Genomic DNA, 15736 nt, shown 5'->3' with positions numbered 1-15736 from the left:
TTAATATACAGGAATATTGTGCTGAATATCAATGCTAAATATTTTAAGAATTAAAAAAAAGCAATTCTGTTGGTATTATACTTCTGTCAAAGGAAGCAACAACGAATGCTGTAAAAACCCATTCTCTGACATTTTCAYGCCAACTATCAAAAGGGTAAGTAACACTTGGAGGAAGACAGAGGTGTCCGGGGGTCGGTTCCTCAGCCAAGGGGGCCCGTCCAGGGGAAGGCGGCGCTGCTTGAAGGCGCGCCAGGGCCCGGACACGCTGCGCGCAGGCTGCGCCCTTTCCTCGTAACGCACGGGACACACGGTGCCTAAGTAAATAAATAAATAAATAACACGATTTTTGAGGGAAACACCGCTCCCGCCTGCCGCGGGGTGGGGGAAGCAAAGCGCTGCCGAGGAGGAGGAGGAGAAGGAAGGGGAAGGCGGCCGTGGCCATTTCCCCCCGCCGCGCCGCGCTCCCTCCGGCGGGGAAAATGGCGGCCGCCGAGGGCGGAGGGGAAGACGGGCGAGGAGGGGCGCCATCGCCTTCCGTCAGCTCTGCTCGACGCCATCCCCGCCCCGCCGTCTTTCTCCTCCTGTCTTCCCTTCTCCGCCTCCGCAGCAGCGCCCGGGCGCAGGAGCCCCGCCGGCGGGGAGGAGGGTCCTTGAGGAGCGGGGAGGCGGGGGCAGCTCCGCCATCTTCCCTCCTCTTCCTCCTCCCGCCGCGGGCTGCAGGCTCAGTCCCGTCCCCTCCTCCCTGCCCCGAGCCTGGGCCTGAGGTAGGTTCCCGCCTCGCAGCGGCTTTTCGCCACAGCGGCAGCAGCCGCGGGGCCCCTCGCTGGAGCAGCAGGAGGCGGTGGCGGCCTCCCCGTGGCGGGCAGCGGCGGTCGGGGCGGCCCCTGAGGGGAGGCAGCGCCGGCCGCCCCCGCTTCGTGCCTGCGCGGGCCGGGCGCTGCCTGGCTTGGCCTGCCGTCCGCTCCGCAGTTAAAAGCAGCACAGGCACGCTTGCTCTCCTACTGATTTCTTATCTATGTGCCTGTTTGCCCCACTTTTTTGCGTTTTTTTTTAACGGGGTGACAGCCCCTCTGGCCAGGCGCAGAGGTTTCCTCAGGTAGGAGGTGGCCACGGGGACACAGGTGCGTGTTTGAGCCGGGTGCGCTGCGGCGGCCTGGACGACTTGAGATCTCCACGCGGGTGATGCTCGAAATAAAATCACACGGCGCTTAACCAACCGACCGTGGGTACCTGCGAAGAAGGATGATGTGCGTTTTTCGAGGAAAACGCATGCCCTGGTGCGGGTTTCCGCCTGAATTTGAGTGCAATTTGCTTTGTTGTGCTTCATGTAAAACCCTCTGATTTTGGTTGTGCGGAGAGGGTGTTGCAAGAACTTCAAACAGCTTCACGGTGTTGGGTCATCACCTGTGTGATGGTATCTCAGTTGCTTAGCTCCCYGCTGGTGCAGGCAACCTGTGGCCGCTCGGAGCGTTGGGTAACGGGCAGGTCGCCCATGTCAGGCCAGGCCTGTACGTCAGGAATGTGCATTGAAGCCAGGTGCCGCGTTTTGTTAACGTGCTCTTAGCAATATAAACCAACAAACAAGAATGCAAACTAGAACTTGAAACAAAATTCGCCCTTTTTAGAGAAGAGAAATTCAGAAAAGCTGGGGGGGAGGGGATGCTGCCAGAAAGCTGGTTTTAGTGGAAAACAATGCACCTTTGGGTTTTATGATTCCTTTAAAACTCAACTTCCTTTCTATGCATACAAAACTTCTACAGCGAATAACTTCTTAGTAACTTAGTCTCATACATACGCAATCCTTTAAACTGTTTATAAGCAAGTTTTGGCTGGATTGTGAATTTTTTTAATTATATCCGAAAACGATTTTTGGTCAGGCGTGTCCCGGTTACATTTACAAATTTTTGAGCCAACTGCTACAAATTCTACTCTTCAGTGTCAACATGTAGAGAGTGTTACTTTCCTTGTGACTGACTGCTGTCTTTGCCTTCCATTAAAAAACATTTAATGGGTTAGAATGATGTGACCAAAAAAACTATGTTTTCAATTTCAGTTTGGAATTCCTATGCCCCCCCCCCCAAAAAAAAAAGTGTATATGAGTGTATATGCATAGTAGTCCTGGAGCCTCTAGGCTCCTGCTTTTCATTTTGGAGTATATTGACTTAGTAGACCCAAAAAGCAAATTTCCAGGCGTGATAATGTGTATGAATGGCCACTAATATTCTTATTTGTACTGTTTCTAACTTAATTCCATGGTGACCAGTATTTACCCAGAGTCAAGTGATTGATGTCTGTTTAAATGTCAGGAGAAAAATTGTGCTTTAAAACACCTAAAAGCATTCAGTGTTACAGAAAGAAGGGATTGCATTAGTTTGGAAACTCTGTGACAGTCATATTTCATTCTTAGTATAGCAGCAATGATGGCTAATGGGAATTTGTGAGATTATACATGTCCATTAGAAAGAAAGCAGAATTTCATTACTTGCACATCTTCTAATGCATACCAACATCTCCTTTTTTATTATTAATGAAGTACTTTCACAATACATTTATTGTGCTATTTTTTCACCCTATGACTTAGCTTGAGTATTGGCGCCTGTCGTCCATGGATTCTTGCTTTTGTGATTGGTAGCATAAGGTTATGTTTGGCTATTTTAATTACCTTCTTACAATCATTATTTCTACATTGCATGATCCTCTGAGTGGGTATAATATCTGATTTCTATTTGACACTGCTGATTGTAAAGATTTACAGATGTCTCTTTTCCTTTTTTTTTCAGTTTTCTCTACTGATGTATAAAACAGAATATATGCTGATTGTGCTACAACTTGCAAATACTGCTTTTTTATTTTATATTTAAATTACATGCTTTGGGAGGTAGAAACTGAACTGTTTGTTTTATGTCTTGTGTGGTAAGAACAGTAAGATCCTGTTCTGTGAGTAGGCTGTGTAGAGAGAGTGATAAAAATGCTGACGTACAAAAACAATTTTTAAGGCTTCTACTGATTTTTTGCAGTTAGTGTATCTGATAAGGCTTTGATTTTTGCAGGAACCTTGCATAAATGCATTTATGTGGATAGTCACTGAAATTAGTGACTCTTCTTCTACTCAGCTACTTGTATATGGAGGTCCTTAACAGAATTAATTCTTAGCAAAATGTGATTGGAATCAAGCTGGATCAAAAACCTTTCTGTTTTAGAAAGGTTTTCTTATGTAGAAATGAGTTATTTTATCATTTCCCAAGAATAGTTTGTGTATTTTATTTGTTGTACAAAGCTTTAGATCATTAATACATTCTTTATTTTTAAATATATTGTCTTTTTCCACTTTAGGTGTTTGCTTAGGAGTTGTATTCTAGGAAAGTCTATAGATGGTTTAAGATACTGTCTACTAACACTAACGTGTCAGAATTCCACTATGACTTGGTAAATGAAAATAGGACAGAAGAATTTACTGGTTAAGTTTTGAATGCTAGACCTAGTAATGTTTCCTTCTTTTTCTTTCTGTTCTCTTACAGGAAAAATGATATTCATCCAGCATTCCTGAGTAATAAGAATGGGTCCAGATGTACCTCTACTTAATGATTACAAACAGGAGTTCTTCCTGAAGCGCTTTCCGCAAACTGTGCTGGGAGGTCCCCGCTTTAAATTAGGCTATTGTGCCCCTCCTTACATATACGTGAATCAGATTATTCTTTTCTTGATACCATGGGTTTTGGGAGGAGTAGGAACACTTTTGTACCAATTGGACATTATGAAAGACTATTATACTGCAGCACTTTCAGGAGGACTAATGTTTGTTACTGCGCTTATTCTCCAAATGACAAATCTGTATGCAAAACAGAAGACAGTGACAGTAGAAAGAATGCAAATTCAGAATACGCTAACAGATGAAGATGAGTTTGAATTTTCCAGCTGTGTAGGTTCAGAGACAGTAAAATTTATTATTCCTGGCAAGAAGTATATAATCAACACTGTATTTCATTCTCTTCTGGCAGGGGTATTGTGTGGGCTGGGAACTTGGTATTTGCTGCCAAACAGATTAACTTTGCTATATAGTAATATTGGAGGAACTGTTGTCATCTTTGTATTTGGATGGGTGACTATATGCATAGGAGAGTATTCATTAATTATAAATACTGCTACTGAAACAGCTACTTTCCAAGCACTGGATACTTACGAAATTACTGCTCTGATGAGACCTTTCTATATTTTTGTCTTTATTGCAGTGGATCTTGCACACAGGTAAACTTAATACAACATTTAGCTAATGAAAATAATGGTTGTTTTATGTATTTTTGTAGAAAGTTGAAATGATTTTTGTGAAGAAAACTTATTTTGAAACTAATCAGCTGTAGAACTCCAAAAGAAGCCTGGAAGGGTGTGCTGTGGAAATTGATGCTCTATTTTGTGTGTAAAAAGTTCTTTAAGTTTTATAGCATTTCACATAAGTTAGGAAGACCCTCAGCAGTTCTCAGTTACAAACACTATCTTTGGTAATGATGATTTCAGTATTATTTTACAAAACATTTGCATTAACATCCTTTTTGAAGCCATGTTCTCAAAAAAACATGTTCCTGCTCTGGATCTGTAGATCTAAACACTGCAGACTTCAGGAGGACTGGATCTAAATCCAGGTTTCAATGAATATTTTCTACTTTAATCTCTGTAGAAAGGNAAAAAAAAAAAAAAAAAAAAAAAAAAAACTTGGATTTAGTGAGCAAATGCGAACCTTGCTATATCTCTTTGTTATATGGATTTTGAACTTGAATTTTTAGATGTGGTGTGTAGTACAGTAGAACTGTATTAGTTTACAAGTAGGAGATTGTTTTATCTTTTAAGCTTTTCAGATGAATGTTTTGGTTAAAGCATTTTCAGAATCTTTTAAATCACTGAGGTTTTGACTTTACTTCCTATGTTCTTTGGCAGGTGATACTTACATCACTTTCACATGTACATGTTTTATGGTCGGGGTATTTCAAATGCATTAAAAAAAGGCATGTTTTATTTTACTAGTTTTGCACTTGGGGATGTTTTTAATAATGTTTTACCCAGTTACCCCTTCAATTGTGGAATGAGAACTATACACATGATCTTGGACCCCAGATTCTTCCACTTTACTTCATGAGGAGAAACCTCAAACATTCTTTAAATTCCTGACAAAATTCTTTCGAGGATTACTTATTTATTTAGTAAGAAGTAAAGAAAACTGAAATGTGTTAGTAGTCCATCTTTTAACTTAAATTATCTTGTCCAYAAGTAGTGTATGGCCCTGCAGTTTCTGCAGACTTACAATATTGATCTGTGTATTTTTGCAGAAAGATATAAAAGCATTTATATACAAAATTACATTTTATATCCCTAAAGAGAGTTTATGTCCTGATATACAGGCAATGTGCCAGTTAAGTATTAATTCTTGCAACCTATGTCTTAGGCTTACATAAATGTTGTATTCCTGTAATTTTAAAAAATACTTTAGCACTTTTTTGTTAATCAGATGAGGTCTCTAAGACTGTGGACGTCTTTCTTCCCCAAGTGTTTCTTGAGTGTATTATCACAATAGTATCAAAATAATTAGGACACTTAATTCACTTGGCTCTTCTAGGTAATCTGGAGGCTATGAATCTTTTGAATGAAAAATAAGCCTATGTTCTAAAGTTCTAATTATTGTGTTACTGTCGCAAGCATTAAACTTATAATCTCTTGTCCTTATTTTTCCTTTAAAGTAATATCCATTGGGTTTATGTAATATTTATACTTCTGAATTTACTGTATTAGTTAAACAAACTGTTGCCATGTGTCAGCTATCTTTTCCTTCACAGAAGTTAAACACGTTTCTTCTTTCATCTAGGTTTGCTGTCAACACACCTGTTCTAGAACAGATGAACCAGATTTTGCACATCGTATTTCTTTTTCTGCCATTCTTATGGGCATTGGGAATTCTGCCCCCACTTGATGCACTTTTTCTATGGGGAATGGAACAACTGTTGGAGTTTGGACTAGGAGGTTCACCTTTGTCCAGTAACGCAAAGTAAATCTTGTTTCTATAACAATGAAATGTATCAATATCATTTATAACCTTTTTCTTTTCAAGCAAATCTTCTTTATTTTCTCCTTCACAGGTTATTAGTAATGTTTCTCATTTCTGCTGGAACAGCAATAGCATCGTATTTCATTCCCAGCACTCTCGGTGTGATCCTCTTCATGACTGGATGTGGGTTCATACTGAGTCTTAACCTAAGTGAGATTGGTTTTGCCTTCAAAAACACCATGATCAGCAATTTAGCCTCCAGCAAGTCTAAAAATATACACAGAGGCCTTAGGATACAGTTTGGGTGGAGGGAATTCATTTTTTATTTGACTGTACTGACATTTGCTCTCATAGAAGCTAGCCTGCTGCATCAATTTGCTGGGTTTTCATCGTTTTCCAAAGCCAGTCCTCAGGCTATAGCAAGTTACATTCTGATGATACTACTCATAATTATGTGGATTCTTAGAGAGATTCAGAGAGTGTACTTGTTTGGAATCTTCCGAAACCCCTTTTATCCAAAGGATATCAGAACTGTGACTGTGTTCATGGAGAAGCAAAGAAGGCTAATGAAAGTTGGTGTTGTCAGGAGGATTTTACTAACACTAGGTAGGAACACCCACTATCTGTTGTTTGTTAGATGATGATTATAGGAAGAATGAAACAAATCAGAATTACTATATGCAAGGTTCTATGAATGAACTAAGAAAAATGAAATGGATAGAAATATTGATGTTCTGCTGAGTTGCATTGGGGTCAAAATTACTGGCTTAGAATATCTGAAAGTGAATAGYGATAAGTTTATTTTTTAGAGGTCAGACCAGAAAGTTGAGGTTTTTAAAAAGTCCAGCTCAGAAACCAAGGCCTTTACATCCTTTACAAGGATTTTAGTTACAACATCGACATTCATTTTTGAGAAGTCACTGTTGTAGATTTTTAAAAAGATGGTAACAAAAGTGTGTTGAAAGTCTTCTAGCTGACTAAATAATAGGTTCTTTCAACTTCCTAGCAAAGGGCACAGTCCCCTTTCTCGTAAAGTTAGTGACAAATATGTTTACTGTGGAGGAAACAATTTAATCTGAATTTATTTAATTTCATAAAGATGTGTCAATTTGGGGAAGTGGATTGATGAATGCTCTTCTTAGATTTATTTTTACTTATTTGAGTATTTCCGTCATCATCAGGGAAACTTTTTTTAAAAAAACTAACAATTAAATGTGGCATAAGTTTGTAGTTTTGGGCCATTAGTGCAAATACATTATTTAATTTCAATATTTTGGAGATATWGTAGGAAGAAGACTTTGCAGTAATTATATGACTGGAAGAGTTCTCTTTTTATGTTCAGATTTCTGTTCTGCACTGCTTACCTCTAGATTTTAATTATTTTTTGCAAAGAAATTGATGATTATTTTATTTCAATTACAGTGTCTCCATTTGCTATGATAGCGTTCCTGTCACTTGACCACTCCCTACAAAATCTTCATTCTGTGTCCGTTTGCATTGGATTCACAAGAATATTTAGGATGGTAATTTGAATTTTAAATATGTTACTCAGCTTAATAYGTTTTTTCTTCTGCATGATTTAAGCATTAAAGTGACTTGGAAGATATATTCCAGGTCAAAAAAGCTAAGAAAAGACACATTTTAAACGCACATCTGACACATCTCTCTCTTAGGTCTGGCAGAATACAGAGAATGCTCTACTGGACATAGTGGTTGTGTCAATAACACAAATGTTAGTGTTTAATGTGGACCTATGGTGGAACAAGAGCCTTGATACCGGAATCAAACTCCTACTGGTAATTGTCATCGTGTAGCCTTAAGCAGATAGTTGTCCCTTAAATTCTTAGTTTCCTTTCCGTGCCGCAATATRGAATTAGGGTCTAGGACCTAGTAAATCAAGACTGAAAAACTATGTACTGAGACATTATCTCTGCTATCAGTCAATGATAATCTTACTTCGTTTCCTTAAAACTTGTCTAGATAGACAGCTTTTGTAGTGCTGGATGTGATAAAATACAGAATACAAATAAACGTGCTTGTTTTCTGTCTCACAGGTTGGTATCCTACGGGATCGACTGCTTCAGTTTGTCTCAAAATTGCAGTTTGCCATAGCCATTCTTCTGACATCGTGGACACAGAAAAAACAGCGTCGGAAATCTACTGCTACCTTAATCACACTCAACACAGTTTTCTTCCCCATCCTGTTGGCCTTCATTGCCATCTCTGCACTACTTTCTTCTCCTTTGTTGCCGCTCTTCACGCTACCAGTGTTTTTGATAGGCTTTCCTAGGCCTATCCGAAGCTGGCCAGGACCTGTGGGCACTACAGCATGTGTTTGCTCTGACACTGTTTACTACCAGCAGATGGTTCCGAGCCTGGCTGTTGCTCTTCAGTCTGCATTAGCAGCTGGTAGCCTAGGTAGGTACGCTAACAACACTATGAAGGAATGCAGTTAAATATTTTAAGAAATGTTATTTTACTGGAGAATAAGAGAATCATAGCCTTTGATATAAATCGAGTTTCACAACATCGGTTAAATGTAATATTCAGAGATTKTTCCCTGAGGGAAAAATGATCACCTTTCATTGTGTTCTGGTCTTGTAAGAAAATAATTCTGTATTTTTTTTCCTTAAAAAATAAGGAGAAATGAAATGATGAAACAGTATTTACGTTTCTATACTAAACAAGACCAGATGGTATGGATTCCTCCCACCTAGTTACAGACAATAAATTGAGATGCCTTTGGAGTACGGGTAATTTGGCTGCTCTTGACAGTCAATGAAAAGATGGAGTGTTGTCAAATTAATCTTCGTGGGTGTGTTTGTATCTGTTTTTCTCTGCAGTTGTCCCATTCTTAAGGGACCAGCAGATAATTTTTACTGATTAGGGGCAGGTTAATTAGGTAGGATGAATCTGGACTGAAGTATGTAGTTGAATTAGCAGTAAGCAGTTGAGACCAGACCCAGTTGATGAGACTTCATGGCACTTCTCTTGCAGGCAGTTAGATTAGGGTTGTACTAGCACGATCTAGTCTTGAAACCTGTGGAAGGCATCATCATGGGTATTTCACAAAATTCTATAAACAGAGGTGAACAAATACTGAGTCTTCTTCCCAGCTGGTGACACAAGCACTACCAAAATTGCAAGTTCATTTTCTTGAGAAACAACCTTTGTATAACTTAAATAAGCAAGAAGACATCGTTTGCTCTTTGACAAGAGACAAATACTTACATAAGCCTCCTAGAAAATGGCTTGCAACTATTTAAAGACAGAGGAAGTTAACAGTAATCAGTCTTTTCTGAATTAAAAATCCAAGCACTTAACTAGGGAACATTTGCTGCAGTTTTGGTACTGAGAGAGGTATTAGACTCGGAAAACTTGGAAGCCTCTTTCCACCAAAGGAGAGAGAAACTTCGCTTTGCCTACTGCATCAGTCAAGTGTGTGTGTGTGTGTGTATGTATATGTATGTGTATTTGTTTATATGTTTTTCCCAGTTGCTATCTTTACCATGTGGTGGCCTGTATGCCTCAAATTAAATGATTTAAACATTAATCTTTAGGAAGAAATTGGTCATCTTTTTAATGGAAAAATCTGTGAGTGAATGTCTTCAAGCAGGAAGTAATTTTATGTTCTCAGATGAGTTATGAAGAGGTAATTCTTTGTGTGTCTCTATTTTAATTTAAAACCATGCTTATTTCTCTGTAAAAGTGTTTTAGTAACTTTGATAGTTAGAAGGAAAAAAATTAAAATGTAAATTGTAAAATGTTAGCAAGAAAATGCACTTCATTAGCTCAGTGGGATAGAAAAGGTTAGTTAAATATTTAGCTATAGCCTAATGGTTGGTTTCACTGATTTCATCTTACAGTATTTTAAAACTAAAATTCTCCACACACTGGAGTGATCAGTGGACATGAGTGAGAATAGGAGCAAGTCATATACTGGCAGCAAATGTACCTTGCTATGCTTAGGAATAGCATTGTTGTACTAGAGAAGGTAACAGTAGGTAATAATTTAAGAGAATGACAGTAAAAACAGCAATTGCTAGGAAATTTTGCATTGGTCTTTTTATGGAAATAAGAGGGAAACAATACCGTGTTTCTTTGGACATAAGAATGACTTGATTTTTACTGTGAGAGCCAGTCTGTGGGATTTTTTTAATACTAGTTAATTTGATGTTTGACTAGAAGTTGTTCAGGACTTAGTTATCAAATTCCAGTTAATTTGGGTGGTGTCTATTTTTGGTGATGTCAAACTTAAAACCAGGTGGTGGGTTTTGGAGATTTTTTTTTCCTTCTTTTCTTTTCAGAGGTGCTTAAAAAAGCCTGTAGATTTCTGTTGTATCTACTGTTAGTGTTCAGTGTCTGTGATACTGTCACAAATGTTTAAAGATGAGCACTCAGAAATGGTGCTCTTTAATATTAGGTCTTCATTTTTCTGATGGTTTCTCTATTTATATGTCTGTAAAATGGGTGTGATATTACCTCACTGGTAAGTTGAGACTTAAACAGAACTTTGAAAATCATTTAAACTCTGGATTTTGCATCCTACAGAAATATTTTCTAATCATTCTAAGATAGGGGCAAATTAATTTAGGAACTGACCATAGAGGTACCAACTTCTCTTGAATTATATTCTTACTTTTCCTATAACAAATAAACTCTGTACTCCACAGTAAACATGAAGAAATCCATTTAGAAATCTATATCCTAGATGATGATTCTTTAATGTMTTCTGCAGTTGTACGAATTTTAGATCTCCAGATGAGATCAGTGGCAGCTGTGCATTTGGAAATGCAGCCAAAGAGGATTTTTAATCATGGAAGCCCGGTTTGAATTTAGTCCTGCAGTTCGGAGGGGGGACAGTTTTTCCAAAGACAGCATTACATTTTCAAGCTCTAGCTTTGCAACTAGTTTGTATAAGATTCTAGGTACTATTTAACCAGTTTTATTTGATGTTAATGAAAAAATGTTGTGTGTATGCAGATGAATTCCTCAGTTGGCATGTTGAAAAAGTTTTCATCAGTATAATGCCACACTATAACCAGACTATAAACTTTTCTTGGCTCCTTATCTAGGTCTCTCTCTACCTGGATCACATTACCTGTGCCGTTTTCAGGACAGACTGATGTGGATATTGGTGCTAGAAAAGGGCTTCACTTACTGTGGTGTTAATATTAAGGTAACTGCATGCTGAGGACTGACTTATTAATTGATATTTCTTAATCTTTCAACTGACATGCTCTTCCATATGGTTTTTAAAACATATAAACCATACAGATGATTTATGAAATCTAAGAAGTCATAAAAAAAAAAAGTCAAGATGATCAGAATGTGTGAATTATTTCTTATTGTCACATACCATCTTTAATAAGATAGTATGAAGCAAAGTTCTTGTTTGTTTGTTAGAGTTATCATATCTATGCCAAATACTGTAGTGAGTGTTCTGGTAGCGATCTGATTGTTAGTTAAGTTGGCAGGTAACTCAGTTCTGAAAATACCAACAATATATTGGCATATATTCATTTGTTAAGAAAAAAATTATTGCAAGAAAGTAGAGCTTTCTAGTATGTAAGGATATGTATTGGTGAAGACTAAAACCAGATTGTTTTCATTTATGCTTTAGGGGCTAGAATTGCAGGAAACATCTTGTCATGCTGCTGAAGCTCACAGAGTTGATGAGATTTTTGAAATGGCCTTCGAACATCAGGAGCACACAAAGATTGTCTCTCTTAATCACCATTTTGGAAACATTTTGACTCCTTGTACTGTTCTACCTGTGAGACTGTATTCAGATGCCAGAAGTGTGTTGTCTGGAATAATTGACTCTCATGAAAATTTAAAGCATCTGAAAGATGATTTCATTAAAGTGCTTGTATGGATGCTTGTTCAGTATTGCTATAAAAAATCAAGAAAGTGGGAAAACCTGGACAGTGCAGACAAGAACAAAAARGGATCATTTCCAGAAAATCAGCACAGTAGTGCCATAGAAAGATCCAGGCCTCTGAGGGATGGAGATAGCTTTAGTGTTGACACAATTGAGGACTGGACTGATGATAGTGACATTTTTGATCTTGAATCCAGTGGCAGAGTGAAAGATAGAAAAGAATCCAGGCAGTTAGGAATTATACCAAAAACACATTTGTCTATTCCAGGGTCTGTAGAAACACAGAACCAAGATTTTTTACAAGAAATGTCACCAGAAGATAAATTATACAGGGCTGTTGTGCTTGGACTTCCTGCTGTAGACAAAGGAAAACAGCGAGAAGTTTTACCTCTGGTTGAATTTAGTTGCTCCTACTCAGAGCTATTAAGTATCCCTGCAGAATGGAGAACAGCCCCCATACCTATTTCCAAAATCAATGAAATGAGGCAGAGGTTTCCAGAAGAATGGTACCATTTCATTTTGAGTCAACTGGACTTTTTTCATCTGAAAGAAAAGCCTTACAGTTTACTTGAAGACCTTATGAAAGACAAAACTTTGAAAGATTTATACATCCATGGTGTATTGTCATGTTGTTTTGGGCTGTTTGGACTGGATAACACAGTGCCTGCCCCTAGCCATGTGTTCAGAGCGTACACCGGTGGTATTCCATGGTCCRTTGGTTTGGACTGGCTAACCAGCAAACCAGAGCTATTCCAACTTGCATTAAAAGCATTCAGGTAAAAAAGGAAAAATCTCAGAGATTAGATAAATGATATAGAGAGTCCTGTGCTTTGAAAGTAAATACCACTTCATAAAGTGTAGTACATTTTAAAACGGTACAGTTTAAAGATATCTGTAGCTTCTTTCTGCATAAATGATACTGCCTGTAGCCTCAGGTAGTGAAGGTTGCGATATGGAGGAGACCTTTTCCTTCTTCCCTTCTGCACTGGAAATCCACTGTGTTAAGTAGGGAAAAATGACCCGTTGTTCATTGTCCAAATAATGTAAGAAAATTGTGATGAGATTAAATTTTGCACTTTCCATTATCAGGCAGTGGTATTTGAGGTGAGCAAAAGATGTTTGAGTGAATGTGTTTTTACATCACATCTTGGTGAGCTAAAAGCATGCTCATACTAACTTCTAGTGACTCAGCTGACAAAGAGTAACTTAATTTTCTACTGCTTGATAATATTTGATGGTGTATTCCTGCCTTTTGTAACTCAAAGAGGGTTTTTTTCTTCTATCTTCTGCAGCAGTACTTACAGTACGGCTTTCTGTGCCTTTCAGATACACTTTCAAACTTATGGTTGACAAAGCAAGTCTGGGTCCAGTTGAGAGCTTCAAAGAGCTAGTTAACTATCTGGAAGAATATGAAAATGATTGGTACATTGGACTAATGTCAGATCATGAGTGGCAGCAAGCAATTCTTCAAGAAAAGCCATACCTTTTTTCTCTGGGGCATGATCCAAACATGGTAAGTAGAGAAATGRCTAGTAAGCAAGATCAAAGTTTGTTTTTTCTGCTGCTTGTGTTTTACTATATCTCCTCAAACTTGAAGATTTTGCAGCCAAAGGTTCTGTTTGTACTAGACGAGCTCACATCACTGTTGGTGAAAATCATGAGGCATCTGTTTCAGATGTGGCAATATTTGCTGATTGTTTTTCARTGCAGTATTGAACCAAGAGCTTGTTGATGCTCTCTGCTGTTCATAAATATATGCAGCAGCACAGACTGGTGGTGTCTCTCAGTGCATGTGGTATTAAATCAGGATTGCATGTTCAGTCGTTAGACTGTAGTCAGCTTCACTTATTGCTGCTGAGTATGGCCAATTTTCTTAGTGTGTTGAGTCCCAAAGCTTCACATAGTGCTTTGTAGCTGAAACGTTTGTGTATGCTTTTGGAGAATGTACTGAACATTTTGATCTCTTTGTTTTTGAAGGGAATTTATACTGGGCGAGTGCTCACTCTTCAGGAATTGTTAGTACAAGTGGGAAAACTTAATGACGAAGCTGTCCGAGGTCAGTGGGCAAATCTGTCCTGGGAGCTGCTGTATGCTACCAATGACGATGAAGAACGCTACAGTATCCAGGCACACCCCGTTCTTCTCCGAAACCTCACTGTGCAAGCTGCGGACCCCCCTCTTGGATACCCTGTTTACTCATCTGAACTTCTGCATGTGCCTTTATTTTAGACTGCTGGTTGCTTTTTTTTCTTTTTCCTTTTTTATGTATTTTTCATTTGCTTGTTGGGAAGCAATTGCTCATGCTACATTTGTACACTACAGATAAGATGTTTTTCAAAATGGCATTGGATGGCAGTGCCAAACCAGCGTAAGTAATTTGCACAGAAATGGTGCTAGCTGGAACCTTCAGCAGGCAGGAAGTTTTGAACTCTGCTTTCTTGGTGCTGGAACATTTGAGATGCTATTCCCTGTGTGGCTGACAAACCAAGAGATGCTGAAGCTTTCTTCTCCTGTTCAGAGAAGAGCAGCARAATTCTGATCATGAACTTTTTTTGGTGCATTCTGATTTTTGTTTTAATAGTTGGACAGGTGACTTGCACTGATAGTCAAGTTACAGCTCACTGTAGTACTGTCAACCACAAGAGTTGGTAACCAAAGTGTACATATGACTATTTATATGAAATTTTTTATTCTAGACATTTTATATTGTATTGAGCTCAGTCTTAGCATTTGTTATAATATATGGCTTTAGATAATCTTCTTTAGTTGTCAAAAGTTACCAGCTGAGCTTTAGCAAAGGAGAATTTTTACCAAGTACTTGTTTGGGGGGGCAAAAAGAGTTTATATAAAACAGTGTGCATTCTGACATGTAAATAATCTATGTGATCTACTGGAGAAAGTGAACATGTGTAATTAGGGGGGAGAGGGAATTTAACTGGATTAGTAGTATTTCCGCCTTCCAAAATCCACGTGTGTATGTCATTGTGTGTACCCCATGCTCACATCACTAAATGGTCTTCCACAATCACAGTGATAGCCTGATGATTGGGGGGGGGAGGAAAAAAAAAAAAAAAGCTCTTTTTGCACCTTTTTTTTTTTAAAAAAACCTTAGCAGAGATTAGAATAGAATTTGGCAATATTACAGATCACTTCAGGTCATCTCTCCAGTGGCTTGTTAATCCTGTTCTCGTAGCAGGCTGCATTACCACCAGTCATTAGTACATCAATTTTTTCTCAGTAGGTTAGTAGTTATAATGTAGGTATTGCTGGCATATGTTGAGCAGAGTGTAAATAATTCCGCTATAGAAGCAATTTAAATCAGATCTGCCCCGTACAGTATTAGTACGTTCATGGGTCTTCAGCAGGAACACTCAAGTGTTGTGTAATTTAGAGGATGTTTATTACTTTCATGACTCATCTTTAAGACTTGTCACATGACCATACTTGGCTAATAACGGCTTCTTTTGATCAGTGACCATAAATGATTTTAAAGAAATACGCAAACCTTGTAAGTATTTGGAAGTGGTAAGGAAACACCTCTCAAAACCTGTGACAGGACCCTCTAACATTCACAGTTTGAAAAACACAYAGAACATTAATGGAAGCAACCTTTAGGAAGTGATTATTTGGTGTGCAGAGAAAATAAATAAACAAGAAAGTGCTGATAACCTAAAACTACCTTCCTTGGCTGTGAACTGTATGTGGAAATACAGAATCATGGAAAAGGGGAACTTTTAGAGAGCACCTAGTTCAGCTCCCTGTCAAAAGGCAGAATCTGTTTTAAMTAAACTATTCCAGACAGTTATTTAATCTTATTAAAA

At 38.4% G+C, this 15736-nt stretch overlaps 1 protein-coding gene across 4 annotated transcripts; it reads left to right on the top strand.

The window, feature by feature from the left end:
- Positions 1 to 445: 445 nt before the first annotated feature.
- Positions 446 to 15590, top strand: PCNX4 (pecanex 4). 4 transcript variants are annotated; one of them, XM_085315059.1, is made up of 11 exons: positions 448 to 764; positions 3519 to 4245; positions 5852 to 6031; positions 6123 to 6637; positions 7454 to 7554; positions 7705 to 7827; positions 8086 to 8449; positions 11107 to 11210; positions 11655 to 12691; positions 13242 to 13428; positions 13893 to 15590. In XM_085315059.1, exons 2-11 carry the CDS (start codon positions 3557 to 3559, stop codon positions 14142 to 14144), a joined length of 3552 nt encoding a protein of 1183 aa, XP_085171185.1. In that variant the 5' UTR covers positions 448 to 764; positions 3519 to 3556; the 3' UTR covers positions 14145 to 15590. The 4 variants fall into 4 exon arrangements, with proteins under 4 accessions (XP_085171187.1, XP_085171185.1, XP_085171186.1 ...); XM_085315060.1 differs by lacking the exon at positions 448 to 764 and adding an exon at positions 1000 to 1277; XM_085315061.1 differs by lacking the exon at positions 13893 to 15590 and having other exon boundaries at positions 446 to 764; positions 13208 to 13356.
- The last annotated feature ends 146 nt before the right edge of the window (positions 15591 to 15736 follow it).

Source organism: Rhea americana, unplaced genomic scaffold, assembly GCF_003343005.1.
Source record: "Rhea americana isolate MKP2758 unplaced genomic scaffold, rheAme1 scaffold_42, whole genome shotgun sequence".
NCBI lineage: Eukaryota > Metazoa > Chordata > Aves > Rheiformes > Rheidae > Rhea > Rhea americana.
This window is presented reverse-complemented; position numbering and strand designations above follow the sequence as displayed.